This window comes from Columba livia, chromosome 4 (assembly GCF_036013475.1).
Source record: "Columba livia isolate bColLiv1 breed racing homer chromosome 4, bColLiv1.pat.W.v2, whole genome shotgun sequence".
NCBI lineage: Eukaryota > Metazoa > Chordata > Aves > Columbiformes > Columbidae > Columba > Columba livia.
The window spans coordinates 74,299,645-74,320,482 of record NC_088605.1 but is presented as its reverse complement, the minus strand read 5'-3'; the positions used below and the strand labels follow the sequence as shown (position 1 = coordinate 74,320,482).

Genomic DNA, 20,838 nt, shown 5'->3' with positions numbered 1-20,838 from the left:
TTCCTCCAGGGAGGCTTTTATTGGTGGCTCTGCCCTCGGGTCGTGCCCTGCCCTGCCCTCCCTGCCTGACAGGCAGCAAAACAGAGGAGAGAAATCTGGCTGAGTGAATGTGGAGGGAGGAGGTTCAGGGCACTGCTCGGGTGTCCTTGTTGTCAAGGTTTAGCATTTCACCTGGCAGTGGTTCAACCCAAGTAACTGAGAAAGGAGTGAAAATTAAAACAAGAAAAAAAAGAAAGTGAAATCATGTAATGGTGGACAAGCCCTCATGCTGTTTTGGAGTGAAGCTTAACTGTCTGTGGTATTGCAGCTATTTTAATGGGAGAATATGTCAGGAAGGGGGCGGTTTTCTAAAGACATTTTAGTTTCACTCGTGTGTAACCACTTCTGCCATGGTGTGTGCTCTCCTGGGCTTTCCTGGTTCTCACAGAGCTGCTGCATGTGGCCCTGAACTTACATGGGGAACCTCAGGGTCAGAGGCATTTCGGAGATCTGTCAGAAACATTCTTTCCAGAGTTGCACAACCACACACCCAAATTAATCTTCGGCTGAGTGTGGATGGGGATCTGCAGGGAGAAATACTCTAGGACAGTACGAACTACTTGTTATTCCCCAGTCAGTAGCCACTTCATTCCTCCATGTGAAAACAAAACTAGATTGCTGCCTTATAAAATGTCCCTAACAAGAATGATTTCATGAGTTTATTGGTTTGAACCCCAGCAACAATCCAAACGAAGATAGTAACAGCATGTGTTTACTATGCTTGATGGATTACAACAAAAGAAATGGGCTTTGCATGATCCTGAAGAGGACAGAAACGAGCAAGTTTGTTGTTCTTTCTTCCCTAGCTTTTTTATTTCTTCTGCTGCTGCTCTGAAGACTGTTGTTAAATTCTCCACCCTTCAGATAACAGTGAATGCCTTGGCAAAAAAATGTATCTGGTATATGAAGGATACTCTACTGCCCAGTACTCCTTTCTGTCTTCAAAAGTGCGTTTTAAACAGGCCTTCTTTGGCTTCTGTTTATGTCAGGAGATAAATGTACCTTAGCAGCTACAATAAACTAGCTTGGTCTCCACCAAAAACATTTGGTTAGAATACTCTGAGGATGGACAAATTATTATGTTCTTGTTTCTGCTGAATCCATGCTAGCACAGGTGAGATCAATAAAGTGGAATCAAACCCCCTCAGTTTTGAGTAGTGATCCAGTTCACACACAACCTGCCTTGAAAGAGATCAGAAGTCTTCAAACGGGCTGCACTTCAATTATTTTATGGTCCAGGAGAAATCTTGAGCTGTGTCTGCAAAGGTAACCCCCCAGAGGCAAATGAGTGAAGTTAGGGGCTTAATTGCTTTGCAAACTGATTTGATTATACACACACGTGTTTAAGGATCTTTTATGTTAAAGTCTAATCTCTTGGTAAACGTCTCATTGAATCATTAACATAGCTGGGCTGCTCAATGTCTCTTCCTGTTGACACAAACAAGTCTTCAGTAGCACACGGTCCCCTTATTTCCCAGCCTCTTCTACCCAGTTCCCACGCACGTGAGAGCCTGCCAGCTCTGATTAGTACTTGCAAAAGATAAGTCAATGTTGCCCATGTTTGCTGAGATAGAAAGAGCCTCTGCTCCTGTTTCCACGTTACCAGTGCAGAAAGCAGTAAGATGCTTTATGTTTGACTTTGTGCAAACTGTTAGGAGTTGCCTGTTTCTTCCCATTTACTCTGTATTCACACTTAAAGGTTACCAAACCTTCCCTTTCTTTAATGGGAACAACTAACCCTTCTTGATGTTTGTTCATATTTATTTATATTGCTTCCCAAGCATCAGATGGCCTTGTGTAAACTGGCAAAAGATCTAAACCCATACTGACAAATGACTAAAACATCCCCAAGAGAGAGATACAAAGTGAAAGAAAAAACAAATCACAACACATCTGTTTTCTATGAAATGCTTGGAAGTGTTAAGTTGGTAAGATGTTCAGTGGTGAGACATCCTCCAGTACTGAAGTCTGTTATTTACTTCAATGCCATTTACTTCAAAATCAGACACATGGTGACCTTAAATTTTAATCTCTGCAGTAATTTCCTTGTCTATCAGGTAATGAAATGCTCAGATCATTCCGGATGGATGTATAGGTCTGACCTAGAGGTTTCCCGTGCTGAGTTTTGATTGGGTAGTAAGTGAAGAATTTGTCAGGAATCGGGGAGGTTTCTAAGGACGCAGCCGTTTGCCTCATGTGTAACCAGTTTTGCAAGGGTGGGGGCCCTGGGCTCTCCTAGTTCTCACAGCGCTGTTTTGTACTGAGGAATTAGATAAGGTAATTTATAAGAGACTTGATGAAAGGGACCTTGTTGGAGGACCAGGCTAAGATGACCATCCCGCATGTGACCTATCACCCATGCTTATGTGTACAGGGAGCTGCCCGGAGAGGTTTGTGTTGGTACGGGCTACTGCGTGTTCCAGCCCTGGTTCATGGGGCAAGAAGAAGGTCAGCAGGAGCAGCAGCAGCAGCACTTGCTGTTGTGGGGCTGGACCCCCAGCTCCCAAATCTCCTGGGCCCATCTCTGGCTTCACCAATGCAGACCGGCAACTGTACAATGCCCCAGCAGGTGGCTGAGCTCTTGCTTGGGCAATGGTGGCCCTGTGGTGTGACAGTGGCTCCAGCTGCATGGAAGTGCTGCTGGGCAGCCTATTCACCAGGGGGGCAAAGGCAGTTCTCCGCTGAAACAAGCGGTGTGGCAGAGCCGCCCATGGCATGAGGAAGGAGCTCCTTCTGCCCCATGGGACTCTGTTGATCTGTTTGATCTGATTAGTCTTCTTTTGATTTCTAGGCTACTTTATCCCATTTGTTCCTGTGCAAACAAAGCCAGTTACAGCAAAAAGCTTTCCCCTTGTTTAGCGTTTATACCCTTAATTTATTTTTGGAAACTGAGCAGTAGAATTTATTAAAATAGAATTGTAGCTGAAACAGATAAACTAAATGACAGAAACTACTGCAAAGAGCAATGCGTCCTTTCCCTTGCTACCCTGGAAAGAAATACCACACGATAAAATATTGGATGCACGTAGTCGTGTGTAATTTGGCAACCAGCTAGAATCACCAGATTTATCATATACTCAACTGTGAGCTGCTGCCAAGGAGTGCTTATAAAAGGAACAGAAAGATGATGGACAAAGAGGTTACAAATCGATATTATATGGTTAAATGCCAGTAAAGAGAATCAGTTTTAACTTTTATAGCAGGGTAAAGTGAGTTCCATGTGCAAAAGTTACTGTAGTTTGGCAGACAATATGGAATTTGTTAATCCTTGATAACTTTTTTGTGTGTTCATGATGTGCTGTGTAATTGCTGTTTGAGCTGAGGGCTTTTCAGAAGTTCAGAGGGCTACGGATTGGGATCAGAATTGCTCAAAAGAGGCCAAAAGGCATTATAGTGTTATGGGTCCAATGTTCAGCAGCAAAAGAAGGGTCTGTTTAGCAGAATGACCTGCTCACAGTGGCAATTGTGTTCTCTGGAAAAGTTTTTGCACAGTTGTACTGTAATACTATGTGGGACTTGGTGCTGGAAATCTATGAAAAGTACAACAGCATTTGCAAGAAGGAGAGCACATCCATGGAATGTGTATAAATGTTACATGATAATTTATCTACTGCTCTGTATATGCTTCAAATAATATAGCGCTAGCTACTGTCCTTTATTGCCTTTCGATGCAAACCATTCAATTTTGTGTGAGCTGCACTTTCTTAAATGCATATGTGGCCAGTCTCACGTGGTGTTAAAATATTGGATGCACATAGTCGTGTGTAATTTGGCAACCAGCTAGAATCACCAGATTTATCATACCCTCAACTGTGAGCATCTATTAAGATGCAAAAAAACCCCATAGTCCTGATCAGAAAACAAATGCAGCATTCATTGATCAGGAAGGCATCGCTGTGCAGACTCCTGCTTAGGCCACCCATCCCTACAGGTGATTCACATGTCCTTCATGCCTCTTATCCTGTCAGTTCTCTCCCCGGATTTGGTGGTGCAAAGATGTGGTTCTTCTCCAGGATTAGTTGCTTTCATGTGCTTTGCAATCTTCACTCCACTTTGGAAGTGGGCTGATGTTTAAGTGCTTAGCTGAAAAAAAAAATATTCTTTAATCTGTTCAGACAGACCCACTTTACACGGCTTTTGAGCCTTTTTTTAGTTGGTTTTGGTCACTCTTCAGTTTTCTGCATGGTGCAAGAGTTGGAGAGCAATTCCAGAGGACAAATGCTGTATGGCTGATTTCCCGTATGATTGCTAGTGTTTGAAGTTTACAACAACAAATTTTACAAATACTGTGATGGATAATGTAATCATTCAGTTGCTTCCTAGATAACATTAATACATGTGGCTTATGTTTTCGTCTCACACATAGGGACATAAACGTGAACAGTGCTACATGTACTGGTATTCCCTGCCTCTTAGGACATGTCCAGTCTCTGCTGGTGAGCTTATAGTCTACAAAATGGTTGTGAAAAGGTCTCTCAAATGTGTTGTATTATTTTTCCTTAAACGCCCATGTGTTGCTCTCCTCCGTCAAAGTCCCAAACCCAACACTGACGTGAAGACAACACAGATTTCAGAACTGCTGGCTCCCTGCTCGCAGTTGTGAAGTGCTATGGGGAGCTGGCATCTCTGCCAAACATTTGGAATGGATGTGGATGTTGGGGGGAGTTGATCCTGAGATCCTGTTGCTGTGTGGCTTTGTGTGCACCTTAGGGAAGGACTTTTCTTCTTATCCGATTAATAGAGGGAAAATAAAATCAAACTTGTTTGTCAGCAGGCATGGATTTAATGAGTAGCTTTTTAATGACAGATAGTGTATATCTGCATTCAACGATATTTCGTATCCTGACTTGCTCTATGTGTTCATGTGTCAGGTAAGATTTAATAAGTGATCTGTTGGTTGAGATGTTTGTACAGATGGACACAGGCCTCAAGGTCTTGGGCTTGTCTCCGTAGTCAGTGCTGTGGCCCCTTGGTGTCCGCATTCCTGTCAGAAATCGCTTTGTGGAATAGACTCTGAAATGCACTTATGAGGACAAAGTACAAATCTTATCTCATCCCCTGCCTTCAGGACTTGAAACCCTTCAGTAATTTGTAGTTAAAAGACAAAGGCAGATATTCATGCCTTATTAATGCCTCAGCGTTATAACTTTTGTCTTCAGTGTAACTGGGCACCGTTTTCAGAGACAATCTTTGCATTTCTACTATGAAGAACAAACCAGATTATATCCTAGCAGCTATGGCTTTGCATTTGTTAGCAAGACTGATAATTTACCCTAGTGAAGGAGAATGGCTGAAGGAAAAAAAAGTGATAAAATAGAGAATAGGAATTTTACAGCACTTCCTAATTTTGAATCCGTGGTGTCATAGAATCCTAGAACGTCTCAAGCTGGAAGAGACCTGTAAGGATCAGATACTTGCATTCCTTTTGTGCATAGAATAAATTGAGTTGCCAGACTGGTTTGATCCTGGGAGCTCCTATAGAATTGCACTCCTGCCATGTGAGGAGGGCTTTTGCTTTTTACTGCCTGCAAGCCTATGTATAGTACCTCTGGCACCTATATTTATGTGTCATGGGTCATAAATGCACTTGAAATTTCTCTTCCTGATTCTAGTCTGTAAATTTCTCTGATGTTGTTATCAAGAATAAAAATAGATTAGGAGAAAATCCACCAGACGGAGGTGAGAAGACCTAAAAATACACCTAACATGAATTCAAGAAGTGAAAATTAGGAGACAATAGGGCAAAATAATTTGATAAGAAAACCTCATGTTTATATGAAAAGGGCTGGAGCGTCAGCTTTTACCTGAGGATAACATCATGCAGCAAATAATATTGTGGACCCGCGAGTGAGAGCAGAGAACAGCAGCAGCTGTCATTTCCCTGCTGTACTATGGTTGAAGTTGCAGCATTCACCCAGCTGAGATGGGGACTGAGACGTGTGGGCATAAGTGTGTAAGGTGGGTAACGGTGGGAAGCAGCAGTAGTGGAGGGTGCAGAGGCAGTTGTTCACTGCTGGGACCAGGGGTGTGATGGAAGGGCCTGTGGTATGAGGAAGAGCTCCTCCTGCCCCGTGGGACTCTGTTGATGGAGTGCACTGCATGGGACAAGTTTGACTGAAGGCCTTTATTGCTAAAAGCATTTTCTCGGGAGAGGCGTCCTCCTGGGTCTTGGCTGGGCACGGGAGAGCTGGCAGTGGCACCAGTGTTGGCCAGTTCTTCGTTTGCATTCACGAAGTGAGGTGCTGGGTGAGGAGGGAGGTGGTCTGCTGTGCTGGTCCCTCTGCTCAGCCTCCCACAGTTGTGTCCTTCAAAAGAGCAGGACAGTGCGAATACTGAAAAGGGAAAAGAAGGGGGGAGTTACAAGTGCTGTGTCTGGGAGTGTTCAGGAGCAGGCAGCGGGGCAGGCAGGTGTGCCTGAGGACCGGCTGCGTCTTTCTCATCCAGCGTCGTCCTAACTCTGCTGCATGTGACGTGCAGCAACGGGGCAGCCTTCCAAACCTGCTGAATGGAACCCCTCGGGAGCTAAGGCACCTTGTCCCTCCCCAAAGTCTTGTGCTGCCACTGTCAGATACATTCCTCCTTCCTTTGGCTTTTATGCTGTCGTTGCCAAGGATGCCCCTTACTCCTCATTCTCCTTTGCCTGTCCTGTGCTTACAAACGGTCGTCCCTGTTACTCAAAAGTCTCGGATGCTTTCTGAGAAGGGAACATTGCGTGCTCTGCCTGCCAGAGGGGTTGGGCAGTTTGAATTTTGGGTGGATGTGTCGTGTGCTGTACCTCACTTGTGCTGGTCAGGATCTCACCTTTTTCCTGCACGTAACAGCTCAAATCCCTCGTTCACTTTAGCAAATGGCAGCGTGTGCGTGATCAGCAAGTCTGAGTTGAATTTCTTCTCCAGATAGCTGGAAACTAATTTGGGGATACAATCTCTTGCCTTAAAACCTAGAAAGAGGAGCAATCACTCGCCATGAATAATCAGAGAAATGCTGTTTTGATAATGTAATGTTCATAGAGTTTTCTGGTGCCAACAGTGTAGTAGCTCTCCTCTGAGCAGAATATTAGAGCTGACAAACGAGCTTGTCCCATCTGCCAGGCTGTGCCTACCCGTAAAATATACCTGAGGCTGCGCTCTTGTGATGCATGGTACCTGTTTCTCGTAATGCATCAAATTTAAGAGGATGGGGCTAAACTGTGAAAGACTAGATGATACTGGTGGATAAAAGAGTTTTTAATGACAAAGGTGGTAAGACACTGGAGCAGGTTGCCCAGAGGAGTTGTGGATGTGCCATCAGTGGAAGTATTCAAGGTCAGGTTGGACAAGGCTTTGAGTAACCTGCTCTAGTGAAAGATGTCCTTGTGCACAGCAGAGAGGTTTGACTAGATGACCTTCAAAGGTCCCTTCCAAACCAAACCATTCAGTGATACTGTGAATTGGAAATTACCGTGAAGGGAAAAGACTGAAATATCTAAAATGTTGTCTTGAGTTTCCTACCTCCGAGTACACTCCCCTTCCATGTACGGCCCGTCAGCAGAAGCAGAGGATCAACAGAAATCACTGCATCAGAAGGTGCTACCCCAACCATCACGAAGACACCAGTGTTCATATTGCAGGAGGCCAGGGCAGCAATCTAATGGGACAGGCAAATTAATTAGAGAACACGCTGATGAGTTTGTCAGAAAAGCTTTCTTTCTGTGTGACTGTCTGCCCCTCCTTGTAATCTGAACACACTGACTCCCTGGCACAGCAGACGTGCAGAGCTCAGTATCTATTTTAAGACTCATACATCATTTTCTCCCAAAGCCCACAGGCGGCCTTCCTGAGCAAAGGGGTGTCCCGTAGTGCAGGCAGTGGGCAGGAAAGTGCCTGCAGGGCTGAACTTTGCCCTGGCGGGAGCCCATGAATGACATGGGAGAGAGGACACGTGCTGAAATGCCACCTACCATGGTATTCACATGCCCAATGGCCTCAAAGGAGTAGTCCACGCCATGGCCGGTCATCTCAGTGACCACCTCCTGGATGGGCTTGTTGAAGTCCTGAGGATTGATGCAGTCAGTGGCTCCCATCTCCTTGGCCTTGGCAAACTTGTCCTTGTTGATATCAATGGCAATGATGCGGGAAGCTCCAGCCACCTTGCAGCCCATGACAACAGAGAGGCCAACTCCTCCGAGGCCAAAGACAGCACAGGTGGAGCCTGGTTTTACCTGCACAACAGGGGCCCTGTGAGTCTCCAGCGTGAACAGGAGGTTTTGTCACACAGGGCTGGGGAGGGTGCGAGAGCAGCCATGGGGCTGATGCTCGACACGCCTGAATACCAACCTTGGCAGTGTTGATGGCAGCCCCGTAGCCGGTGGAAAACCCACAGCCGAGCAAGCAGACCTTGTCCAGGGGTGCAGCAGAATCTATCTTGGTAACGGCGTACTCGGGTGTCACGGTGTATTCTGCAAAGGTGCTGATCCACACGAAGTGGTGGATCTGTTTCCCTTTGCAAGTGAACCGGCTGGTCTTGTCAGGCATCAGGTTCTGTGGTTCTGAGAAGCTGTTGGGAGGCACATGGATTTCACAGCATCAAAGAATGTCAGGGATTGGAAGGGACCTCAAAAGATGATGTAGTTCAATCCTTCTGGTGGAACAGGGACACCCAGATGAGGTTACACAGGAAGGTGTCCAGGTGAGTTTTGAATAATTCCAGAGAAGGAGACTCCACAACACCCTGGGCAGCCTGTTCCAGTATTACGTCACCCTCACTGAGAAGAAGTTTCTTCTTATATTTAAGTGGAACCTCTTGTGTTCCGCATTGTATCCATTAGCCCTTGTCTTACCATTGGTTGTCACTGAGAAGAGCCTGGCTCCATCCTCCTGACAGTCACACTTTACATATTTATAACCATTAATGAGGTCACCCCTCAGTCTCTTCTCCAAGCTCAGGCTCCCTCAGCCTTTCCTCACACGGGAGATGCTCCACTCCCTTCGTCATCTTTCTTGCTCTTCGCTGGACTCTCTCCAGCAGTTCCCTGTTCTTCTGGAACTGAGGGGCCACAACTGGACACAATATTCCACGTGTGGTCTTACCAGGGCAGAGGGGCAGGAGAACCTCTCTGACCTACTGACTAATACACCCCAGGTACCATTGGCCTTCCCGGACACAAGTGCCCAGTGCTGGCTCATGGTCATCCTGCTGTCCACCAGGACTCCCAGGTCCCTTTCCCCTACACTGCTCTCCAACAGGTCATTCCCCAACCTATACTGGAACCTGGGGTTGTCACTGCCCAGATGCAACACATGACACTTGCCCTTGTTATGTTTCATTAAATCTTTCCCCACCCAAGTCTCCAGGTCTCTCTGGATGGCAGCACAGCCTTCTGGCGTGTCAGCCACTCCTACCAGTTTTGTGTCATTATTTGTTTTTCTCAAGTAAAACATGCATGGAGGTGTCAGACTGGTTGAGAGACAGCTGACCCCATTTGAGTAGAGGGGAGGGAGAAGCAGACTCACTGGAACTTCACGCAGTAGTTGGCTTCGGGGTTCAGGCAGAAGGTGCATTCCCCACAATTAGGAATACCGAGGGGGATGACTTTGTCTCCTGCAACAAAGCAGATCCCTGTTAGGTGCTGCTTGCTCAGCAGGCTCAGGGGTGCTGCCTGCTGGAGCCTCTGTGGAGCTTTCCCATGGCAGCATCCTACCAGGAACCCTCTGCTCTCTCTGTCCTGAGGAAGCGCTCGTGTGCATGGGGAATAGAGCCGGAATGTGCATGAGGCAGCCCAGTGCAACCAGTGTGCACTCAGGTTTTGAGCCACTGATGCAGGAGCAGGGTGGTTGAATGTCTGAACTCTGGGCAACATCATGTGCTTTAAGAGCTGACTCCTGGGTGTGTGTGTGTTTTACCTGGTTTCACAGAGGTCACTCCTTCTCCAATGCTTTCCACAATCCCAGCTCCTTCGTGGCCTGGGATAACTGGAAATTCCACATTAGCAATGCAGCCTTTGACAACGTGGTCATCTGTGCGACAGATGCCAGTGGCTACAATCTGTTTGGAGAAGAAAGAGCAGTTGAGCTCTAGAAACGCTCCGGCATCTTTAATGCGTTTTGTGGAAGGATTTTTCACAGTTCTAGTCTGGAATATTAAGGCTTATGGGTGGACACAGACCCCTGATGGGTATTTTCAAGGTATAATAACCACAGGAAGAGCAATTCTGACAAGATAGAAAAAAAAAAGGAATGCATTTTTACCTTGATACGAACTTCACCTGCCTTTGGAGGTGCAACCTCCACCTCCTCAACAGAGAGGGGTTTGCCTGCAGCCCAGGCAACAGCAGCTCTGCATCTGATGACCTGGAAGCAACAGAGAGGGTTGTGCTGCTGACTTTGGTAGGTGACGTGGAGATTATCCCTGAAGGGAAGAGTCTCAAGTATACTGCATAGATTTGACAGCAATGCATGTGCTGCTGGATCTTCCGGCAAGAGGGACAGCACTTTTAGTGCCAGGGAAATGCCTGTTAGGAGCTTTGCTGTTGGTCTGGTAAGATAAAGGACTGAGGGTCTCTAAGACCCTTATGGAATGGTCCCTGTCTGTCTGGAAGCTGGATGATTTTTTCCCTTGCCAAAGGGGTGATTTGTGTGTGGCATGTCCCAAACCCCAGAGCTGGTTTGATAGCAGAAAATTCAGCTTTCAGCTAGAAAGTGGTTTTGGCAAGGAAACAGTTGAATGCAGGAGTGGAGTGGAGCGGAGCAAGACTGCACCTCTGAAGAGCTGCGTTTGCCTGCCAGTGTGGGAACACACAGCGGGGCTGAGCAGGAGGGTGTTTTTCAGGATGGAACGATCCAGCGTTTCCACTCCTGAGCTGCTGGGCAGAACGGGAGAGGAAGGCACTGCCTAAGGCAGGTACCGACATGTGCGGTTGTATGAAAGCAGAAGGTTGTGTGACTGGAGGAGTTTGGAGGGGTTAGTGGAGTAATGATAGAGGAAAGAGGGTGTGCAGTAGAGGTGCACAGGCTGAGCCATTTGCAGAGTATTTCCCCAAGAACAGGCCCCCTGAGGAACGAAGAAGGGAGATGAGTTGTCCTTACTTTTCCCGAAGTGGCCATGAGGTCTCTGTTAGCACAGCTGTTGCTGTGTGTGCAGCAGGCTGGAGGGTAGCTGCCGTCTGGCCAAAGCCCCGTGTTGCGAAATGTCCTGGCTGTGGAACAGGAGCCTTCCTGGGCAGCCGCAGGGAGCGTGGGGAGTCCTGGTGTGGGACAGTCACCAGAGGGCTGTGGTTAATCCGTGTCTGATGCAGGACGCAGAGAAGCGCAGGGAGTGTTGAGTGCAGGAGCTGGTGGCAGCAGGGAGATGGCAATGGGTGGCAGCTGCTCTGCACTGGAGTGGGCAGAATTCCTCCAGGGAGGCTTTTATTGGTGGCTCTGCCCTCGGGCCGTGCTCTGCCCTGCCCTCCCTGCCTGACAGGCAGCAAAACAAGAGAGAAATCTGGCTGAGCACATGTGGAGGGAGGAGGTTCAGGGCACTGCTCGGGTGTCCTTGTTGTCAAGGTTTAGCATTTCACCTGGCAGTGGTTCAACCCAAGTAACTGAGAAAGGAGTGAAAGTCGGAAGACTGTTGTTAAATTCTCCACCCTTCAGATAACAGTGAATGCCTTGGCAAAAAAAATTTATCTGGTATATGAAGGATACTCTACCGCTCTGTACTCCTTTCTGTCTTCAAAAGTGCGTTTTAAACAGGCCTTCTTTGGCTTCTGTTTATGTCAGGAGATAAATGTACCTTAGCAGCTACAATAAACTAGCTTGGTCTCCACCAAAAACATTTGGTTAGAATACTCTGAGGATGGACAAATTATTATGTTCTTGTTTCTGCTGAATCCATGCTAGCACAGGTGAGATCAATAAAGTGGAATCAAACCCCCTCAGTTTTGAGTAGTGATCCAGTTCACACACAACCTGCCTTGAAAGAGATCAGAAGTCTTCAAACGGGCTGCACTTCAATTATTTTATGGTCCAGGAGAAATCTTGAGCTGTGTCTGCAAAGGTAACCCCCCAGAGGCAAATGAGTGAAGTTAGGGGCTTAATTGCTTTGCACACTGATTTGATTATACACACACGTGTTTAAGGATCTTTTATGTTTAAGTCTAATCTCTTGGTAAACGTCTCGTTGAATCATTAACATAGCTGGGCTGCTCAATGTCTCTTCCTGTTGACACAAACAAGTCTTCAGTAGCACACGGTCCCCTTATTTGCCAGCCTCTTCTACCCAGTTCCCACACACGTGAGAGCCTGCCAGCTCTGATTAGTACTTGCAAAAGATAAGTCAATGTTGCCCATGTTTGCTGAGATAGAAAGAGCCTCTGCTCCTGTTTCCACATTACCAGTGCAGAAAGCAGTAAGATGCTTTATGTTTGACTTTGTGCAAACTGTTAGGAGTTGCCTGTTTCTTCCCATTTACTCTGTATTCACACTTAAAGGTTACCAAACCTTCCCTTTCTTTAATGGGAGCAACTAACCCTTCTTGATGTTTGTTCATATTTATTCATATTGCTTCCCAAGCATCAGATGGCCTTGTGTAAACTGGCAAAAGATCTAAACCCGTACTGACAAATGACTAAAACATCCCCAAGAGAGAGATACAGAGTGAAAGAAAAAACAAATCACAACACATCTGTTTTCTATGAAATGCTTGGAAGTGTTAAGTTGGTAAGATGTTCAGTGGTGAAGTCTTCTCCAGCACTGAAGTCTATGCTTTACTTGAATATCATTTACTGAAAATTCAGACACATGGTGACCTTAAATTTTAATCTCTGCAGTAATTTCCTTGTCTATCAGGTAATGGAATGCTCAGATCATTCCGGATGGATGTATAGGTCTGACCTAGAGGTTTTCTGTGCGACCTGCATGCACAAAACTGTTGAGCTCTCATTGTAATGAAGGCTCAAAGAAACAGTTTCCTTTGTTTTCATTTTATTAAAAGATTGCATCTTAAAAGCCATACAAAAACAATCCAAACCTTTCATAACACTTGTGATAGCAGCAAGTCTTGTAATTCATAACTGTCTACTAAAAGAAAATTGCAGCGTAATACAGAGTATTTAAAGCAAGAATCAGGAGTAAGAAGTAAGAGGGAAAAGATTATTTAATTTATAAACACTGTGCTTGGAGTCTGATCCTTTTATTCAAGGGTGGTGGTGGTGACAGACCTTTTGAAAATGTCTTGGTTTGTATTTCATATCAGTTGTATTGGAGGATAATTAAGTTTGAACTGCTGATAAGCCATCTGCTGCTTAACAATTAGGAATCCGGTAACACCAGGACACTGCGAATACTGCAATATAAAATGACAAGTTAGTGAGTGTAAAAAAGCCCCTATGCTAACATCAGCAAATACTGCTGTTTGATGTGAAAATCTAGGCTGTAGCTGTCAATCAGAGCACTCCCTCCCTGCCCCTGTCTAGCCCAAGCTCGCAGCAAAATGATGCAGATGCAGAGAACAAAATCCATGCAGGACTGCAAAGCCTTCACTCAAGATTCCCAGGGCTGCTGTCAATTAATCACCAAATATAGTCCAGGAAGTCCTTGGAGGAGTGCTTAGACACAGCTTTCCAGTTACAACTGGCGCTGAGGGTAAGCTCGGAACAGTAAAGCTTAGTCTGTGCTGAAACACTGAAGTGTTTCACTTAGTAAAAATGATCAACTGCAAGAGGCCTTTGTGTTCAGGTTGACTGTCAGTATTTTAGCACAGCTGGTGGCTGTCCTCACCGCTTCTCTGTTTGTCACACTAAAATTTAAAACCAACATTTACAGCATGCCTGTAATAAGGACAGTCAAAAAATGAATGTGTGCTGCAAATTTAGGATCTGAGAACAAATCTCAGGGGCTAAATTCTTCTGTTACATGCTTTTTGTATTTAGAGCAAGTAGCACCTAAAATAACTGCTAGCAAATGACAATGGAAAGAAAATATTAATGTACTTCTCCAGACTGTCTAAGTTATAAACAGCTAAAACCTTCAGAAAGGGTAGTCCCCACATGTACTAAGATATACAAATCTATTTCAATTATTCACATCGTTAATCTTCTCAAATGTCTCTGGCAAACAGTATTTCTGATTTCAACACCCTATGAAAACAGTCTGAGGCATGCATGAGAGCTAAATTCCGAGTCTGCAACTACTAGCTGTATATATACACCAAGTGCTTTAATTTTTGAAAAGCTCTGAAGTTCAAGGTAAACCGCCCAGTGTCTTGAGGCCTAATTGCACTCGGCCTCTGTTCTTTAAGTCAGGAGAGGAATGGTGAGCCGCCCTTCCAGTAAACAGAGGCTATTTCTGTGTTCCTGCTGCTCCTCTTAAAGTGGTTGTTGGGATGCGATGTAGCTAATGCCTGGCACTCTACAGCTTAGCATTGCCAGGCTCCCTTGGCTGTGTGCTCTTTTCCAGTGGCTGGTGGGCAGGGACTTACTCCCTGTTACCAAACAGCTCTTTTAGGTTATTTAAATAGAACCTTTACAATTTAACAATGTTTACCTCTTCCCTGTCCTTAGCAGATCAAATGCTTCGTTGATTTTATTGAAAGGAAGCTTGTGGGTTATTAATGGATCCAGAACAAACTTTTTCTTCATGTAGTCAGCAACCAGTTTGGGGACTGCATCTTTACTCTTCCAGCTTAAAAAAACCCACAGACAATGGATGACGAAACATTAAATGCTTGTGAAAATAGATAAAACTCATGGCAGCTTAAATTTTTAAATAAACTTTGTACAGCAGTATACCACAATGAATTGTCTTTACCTTTGTAACACAGAGTGCCCGCAGGAAACAAGGGACAAAGAGCAGCTATTTTACACTGGGCAAACACAGTAAATGCTTTTTTCTTACAAGTGGTACTAGATAAAGATGCCTCAAATAGCAGGATGCCGCTCCACAAACCTGATTTGTTTCTGCTGTTTCATTCAGGTATCTATTGAATACATTAGAGGGACTGGTTGTGAGTGATAAAACCTGTTGTAGGATGTCAGTATTCTGTGGCCTTGAGCTCTGTTTTGAGTAAGCCTGGGCTTGCTGAGTGTGGCACCTGCCTGGGAGAGCTCAGAAGAGAGACAGAACTGGGGTGGATGGCAGCCGGCAAGGGGCTGAGCTGGGCGCTGACCTCTGTGGAAATCCAGTGGGTCTGACCCCTGGTGTCCTTTAGGGTCCTGACTCTCCATCTCTACTGCTCTTTTTCTTCCTCTCTTTATTTCTATCCCTCTCAATCTCCTATTTGTTCTTGGTCTCTTTCTCTCCCTTCCTCTCTCCTGTTCCCTCATCCTCCTAATCTTTTCCTCGTTTTATCTTTTTCTCCCTTTGTCCTTTTATCTTTCTCCTTTGCTTTTTCTCCTTTGCTTTTTCTCTTCTCTATTTTTCTTCTTCTCCCCCCTTCCCTTCTCTCTTTTACCTTTTTCTCTTTCTCACTCCCTTTTTTTCTAATTTTCCCCTCTTATTTTCTTTCTCCCCTTCCCCCCCCTCTTTTTCTCGATTTTTTTGTCTTTTTATCTCTTCCTTTCTCTGCTCTTCTTCTCTCCTCCTTCTTTGCCCCCCTTCCTCTCTTTCTTTCTTTCTCCTTTTCTTGCCCTTAACTAACAAGTCCCACAATTAATTCCCCCTTGTGCTATTAATATTACTTGCAATAGGACAAGCTAAGCAATGAATTTAGATATATCCCATTTCATTCAAGATGATTTACAGGTTTCCCAAACCAGTTAAATCACGTCTTTCCAAGTCCTTACCTCCAAAGATGGACCCTGTCCAGGTGCGGCCCATGAAGATGAGCCTGGGGTCCAGAGTGATCATTCATCCCGCGGGGGGCACTCCCACCATCACACTGAGTCTGTAGTTGTTTTGGCAAGAGGCCAGAGCTGCAGTCTGTGTTGGAAACACAGGGACACCCCAGAGTCATGCAACATTTGTCCCTGGGGTACCAAAGTTTGAATTCCTTCTCCTCTCAGGGCTCAGCTTGTAATTCATTTTTTGTAACTGAAACCCCTTCAAACAATTTCCATTGTATCCACTCACGCTGTCTCTGCTGTCCCGGGTTAGCTACGTCCTAGCGTTGTTCCGCTGCCCCATTTTGTCTTAGTCATTAAAGATAAGCCACTGTTGGAAAGGAGATAGTGGGCTATGTGAAATTTAGCCACCCTGGTTAGGCCAGGGGAGTGCATTGCCTTTCCTAAATTGTTGAGCATGCTCCTATCGTTGCATCTCAGCGGCAGATAGCTGGTTTGAAGTCAGCTTGACGTTTTGCCGAGTTCTCAGCTGCTCACCCTTGGTGCTCAGTGGGTCAGCAAAGAGAGAACTAACAAGCTCACCCCTCATTTGGCCACATCTTTTGTTGTATACCATGGTTTCGATAAGGCTGACAACCTCAAATGAGTAGTCCACACCATAGCCAGTCATTTCAATTAACACTTTGTGAACAGGCTTGTTGAAGTCCTGAGGATTGATGCAGTCGGTGGCTCCCAGCTCCTTGGCCTTGGCCAGCTTCTCGTTGTTGATATCAATGGCAATGATGCGAGAAGCTCCAGCTGCCTTGCAGCCCATGACAACAGAGAGGCCAACTCCTCCGACACCAAAAACAGCACAGGTGGAGCCTGGTTCCATCTATAATAAACCATAGAAACATGGCATACTGTTAGTCTAGGTAAAGTACAATGCAGTTTCTTATTATCAACATGTTTTCACTTAAGCCAGTTTGTGTAATTGAGAGATTACCTGCTGAGAAGGAATTTGCTCATGCACACTGTACTAGTGTAGTAGCCAGCCCTACTGTTATAATCCTACATGTGACTAAGGTAAATGGTCCCAAAAATACGTTTGTGAGACCGGGTTTTCATTACATGTCTCAGCTTCAGGTTTAGAGACACATTTTTTTTTATGATGCTTTCTATTCCAGTGGTGTTAAGATCCATACTGTCATCCCAGTGGAGACAGTGCCAGATCTAAAAGCCACATTCATGTATTGCTACAAATGATGAGTGTTCCATTTATAGGTCTCCATGTATTCCTAGCCTTAAGATACAATAAAACAAATCAGCTCTGTTGTAACATTTATTTTCTTGGGGTGATAAGGCTATGAGAGAAAACTTACTAGATGGTAATAAGTATTTTTAGTGAATTTTGAATTGAAGTCTTCTAAGTATCTCCAGTCTGCCCTCCAGAAATGCAAGGCAGCAGTTCTGCTGATCCCCCCCTGACTTCTTCTAGAATCAAAAACTTCATTTTGTGATAGCTGTGCCCAAGACAGCCTCCAAACATTGCATCACCCAGTGTAATACAAGTTTTTAGAGCATAACAACATATTGTTGCCTTTTTTTGGCCAGAATTAATCTCTCTTGCTGCTTCCTGACAGTACAGAGTAACAGACAAACAGATATTTCACTTGCCAAGTCATCTCAAAGTTCATAGGGAAACTCATTTCATAAATGTATTGATTTATGCTAATGCTGCCGATAAGCTATGACTGCTCGCGATACAGCACCTACAACATGTGCTTAAAAGCCTTCTGAACTCCATAATCTTTGTGGCACATCTAAGGCAGAGGAACCTCAGATAAACCGTGTTGGCCAAGCTCACACGTGGACACCGTGCCTCTAACCATGTGGATTTTATCTGATGGAAGTAACAAGCAATTTCTCCTGTGCGTTGCTAACAGTACTGAGCTGACAAAATATATTGTTTCATTATACACCAGTAACACGAACCAATACCACGAACAGTGCAGCAAACCTCTGATCTTCCGCATGGTTACCTCATGAGCTGCATGCTGGATCCACAACATATCCCTAGCAAGAAAAAGTTCTATTTAAATCAAAGAAATGCTGAAACTCTTCAAGTTTCTCCAATCTTATCCTCAAGCACTAAGAATTTTAGAAACGCCACCTTCAAGATCTCTTTCTTAACGGGAAAAACAAGGTTTGCACCGTGCACTCTGTCCTGTAGGCAGACAGTCATGGTCCCCAGGAAGCCATTTCGTTGTCAGAGTTTACTCAAAAATTAATTAAACAGCAATATTAAAGACTTCTACCTTGCAGTCCCTTTCAAATTCTTTGAATTTCTTGAATTCCTCCTTCCAACAATGCCCTGATGTCTCTTACACGTAGCAAAAATGCAGGTATTTTCTGTTAACTCTGGCTCTCTTGTGCTCTTGCCCTGTCCATAGACACAGAGGATTCACGAGGAACCAGATCCACCATTTCAGGCCAACCTTGTTGGCTTTGTTTAAAAAGAAGTGATAAAAGTGCTTTTAGAAACAAAATACACATCTTAACACATGCCCCAGGAGGCCTGACGCTTCGTGGTGGTGTGTGACAACTCAGAGTCAGCCCACACTTCATGCTACCTCTGTGCCTTCGTGATAACGGCCTCTTCTCTGCATGGGCCTTAAAGCAAAGCAAATGGTAAGAGCCCATTTTGGGCAGCAGGATCAGAGGCTCACAGCTGCATGGACCCTTTCTTAGAGCTTCTGCTGTCAGCTGCCTCTTCTTCTTGAAAAGGTTCAACAGCATCTTAACCTGTAAGTTTTGTCGTAATGACAGTCACACCAGTCACACTCCTCTTTTTCCCCTCCATGTACCAAAAAACCACCCCACACTTCTACTTTTTGCTTTTCTCCAGCTTCTTCTGGACAATGTCATATATTCCCACTTCTAGTGAGTACAAAAAGAGAGGCTGCCCATTTTTCTGCAAAAGGCCTTAAAATCATGACAAGAAAATCAATGTATTGACCTCAGAGTCAAAGCTTTTATCCTCCTCTTTATTCCCAAGATGGCTTGCAAAACCAACAAAAAACTAAATGGGTAGCAGTGACTTGCAGGTACAACGTCCTGAACTAGTTTGGCCTGGAGACCACAAGCTAAGGAGCTGTTATGGTGGGACCAAAAGTACTGATTCTAGTGCACGCTCACAGAAAAGTCATCACTGATAGCTGGGCTTTCTGGACTATGAGCAGTGGTAAGGAATTAAGAGCTTGTGAAACTGAGACGCCCAAAATATCTTCTGATTTAGTGACTGAGTCTATGTAATAACACTTATAAGCTTGGAGGATTTCTAAGGAGACCTGAAAGGTGTTGCAACCTCAGTACAGCAGGAATCTTACTTTTGTGGGTGAAGCACCACTGGATCCATCTCTAGCAATAACCAGTGGCCACATCACAATGTAGATTTCTAGAGTTTCTGCCTGTTACTAAATTCAAACAGCAATTGCGTGGCTACATTTAAGATCCTAACTGGTACCTGCCCAAAAATGCATTTTGACTCTTACTCATTTAACCCCATGAACCCTACTTGATGATGACAATTTTAGCTGTTGAAACTATGTAGCACTTGTAGTCTAGAAAAAAATCATCCCTAAAATCTTGTCAAAAAGTATGAATTTTCTTGAACACAACACCCCAAGGTCAAGTGATTTTATAGTCCTATGAACAGCCTTTTTTTTCTTTTCCTGTGTCCACATACAAATATTAATTCTCTACAGGAATCAGAGTATTCTTCTCACGTTCAAGAGGAGTGCAAAAAACATAAAGGATGAACTGGAGGCACACGAGCTCTTCCCTGTGCTAACGACAGGGGAAAGATGCGGCTGCCATGGCGACGTGCAGCTCGGCCGTATCAACAGGAGCGGTTCTAGAGGTTCTAGAGCCTCCCTGCATCACCAGTGCAGACCAGCTGGGCCACCCTCGCTTGGCTACAGACCCCAAACCCCAGAAAGACGTGGGTCCCTACAACAGGGAGAGCGTTACCTGTGCAACCAGCAAAAAGGTGCTGCCAGCCCGGCCTCCTGCCCAGAAGGAGATCACCTACAGCTCCTCAGGTAGCGAGACCTCGCTGTCCGTCACACCAACGCTTACGCGCTCTCCGGGTACCGACTGAGAACGGGGGAAAAAAACAAGAAACACCACAAGTTACATTTCTTCTCGAGAGCCCGTTAGCACGGTCAGATATAAGACTACTCTAGGTAACTGCCGTACACATCGTTCGTAAGTCTTTAAGTATTTTGAATACTGTAATAACAACATTTTTGGTGTGATTTTATCTACAATATAAAAATGACAGTGCTGGCTGGTAATACCTGCCAAATGTCCAATTGTTTGTGGTATCGCTGCATTTAACTTTACTGATTTAACTATTAACAATGTTGAAAGTTGCTATTTTGGTAAAGTAGCACCCCTAACATCCCCAAAACGTAGAGTAGCAGCAATGACTGTATATAATTCTTTGAGGCTGCTAAATAACTTAGTGAGATTCTATAAGTACATTTCATAAAGCAGTTTAAATTAACAAAGAAAATCCACTAAACAATTTAGTAAAGAAGAGCACCCTCCCACATGAACGTCATTGTTAAAAACTTGTTAGGTATAGTTAGTCATTTATAGGTAAGCACCATAAAAACATAAGTAGGATTATGCAGAAAATCAGAAGCCCCAGAAAAACAATAAAGTATTTGCTGTTCCTACAAGTTACTTTATAAACTTATTTTGAGTATGCATTTAATCTTAAGCATACGGAGAGAATATTTTATGGTATGTACTATACACTTAAAAAAATCATAGGGCTTTAGAAAAGCTAGTTATAAAAGTTGGCTGAGAAACACAAATGCAATCAGGATGTTACACAAAATAGCCATTTTCATTATTTCAATTATTCAATCAATCCACTACAACCAAAATCAGAAGACGTGTATTTTTACTTCTGATATCAGGAGATACAGGTATTTTAAATTGGAAAAAAAAAAAGGATGAGGTTGCCATAAGCTACAAACCATTTCTATGACCTGTAGCTTCCACTCTGCCTC

The 20,838-nt window shown here is 44.6% G+C and overlaps 2 protein-coding genes across 2 annotated transcripts; both read right to left on the bottom strand.

The window, feature by feature from the left end:
• Positions 1 to 6,144: 6,144 nt before the first annotated feature.
• LOC102098269 (alcohol dehydrogenase 1-like) lies at positions 6,145 to 11,433 on the bottom strand. The gene is made up of 9 exons (XM_065062362.1): positions 11,103 to 11,433; positions 10,266 to 10,367; positions 9,921 to 10,062; positions 9,531 to 9,618; positions 8,355 to 8,574; positions 7,979 to 8,239; positions 7,530 to 7,665; positions 6,841 to 6,979; positions 6,145 to 6,371 (listed from the first exon to the last, which is right to left on the bottom strand). Exons 1-9 carry the CDS (start codon positions 11,118 to 11,120, stop codon positions 6,347 to 6,349), a joined length of 1,131 nt encoding a protein of 376 aa, XP_064918434.1. The 5' UTR covers positions 11,121 to 11,433; the 3' UTR covers positions 6,145 to 6,346.
• A 1,530-nt stretch (positions 11,434 to 12,963) lies between these two features.
• On the bottom strand, positions 12,964 to 19,912 carry LOC102098088 (alcohol dehydrogenase 1-like). Its single transcript, XM_065062365.1, is given in 6 exon segments — positions 12,964 to 13,341; positions 14,541 to 14,679; positions 15,779 to 15,914; positions 16,389 to 16,649; positions 17,737 to 17,830; positions 19,787 to 19,912. Coding segments are annotated over 5 exon segments (660 nt in total). The 5' UTR covers positions 17,827 to 17,830; positions 19,787 to 19,912; the 3' UTR covers positions 12,964 to 13,307.
• Between the last annotated feature and the right edge of the window lie 926 nt (positions 19,913 to 20,838).

Coding starts and splice junctions, on each gene's coding strand:
- LOC102098269 (XM_065062362.1), bottom strand. Junction 10,063..10,265: donor CAGGTGAAGTTCGTATCAAG/GTAAAAATGCAT, acceptor TTCTCCAAACAG/ATTGTAGCCACTGGCATCTG. Junction 8,240..8,354: donor CTGCCATCAACACTGCCAAG/GTTGGTATTCAG, acceptor CCTGTTGTGCAG/GTAAAACCAGGCTCCACCTG.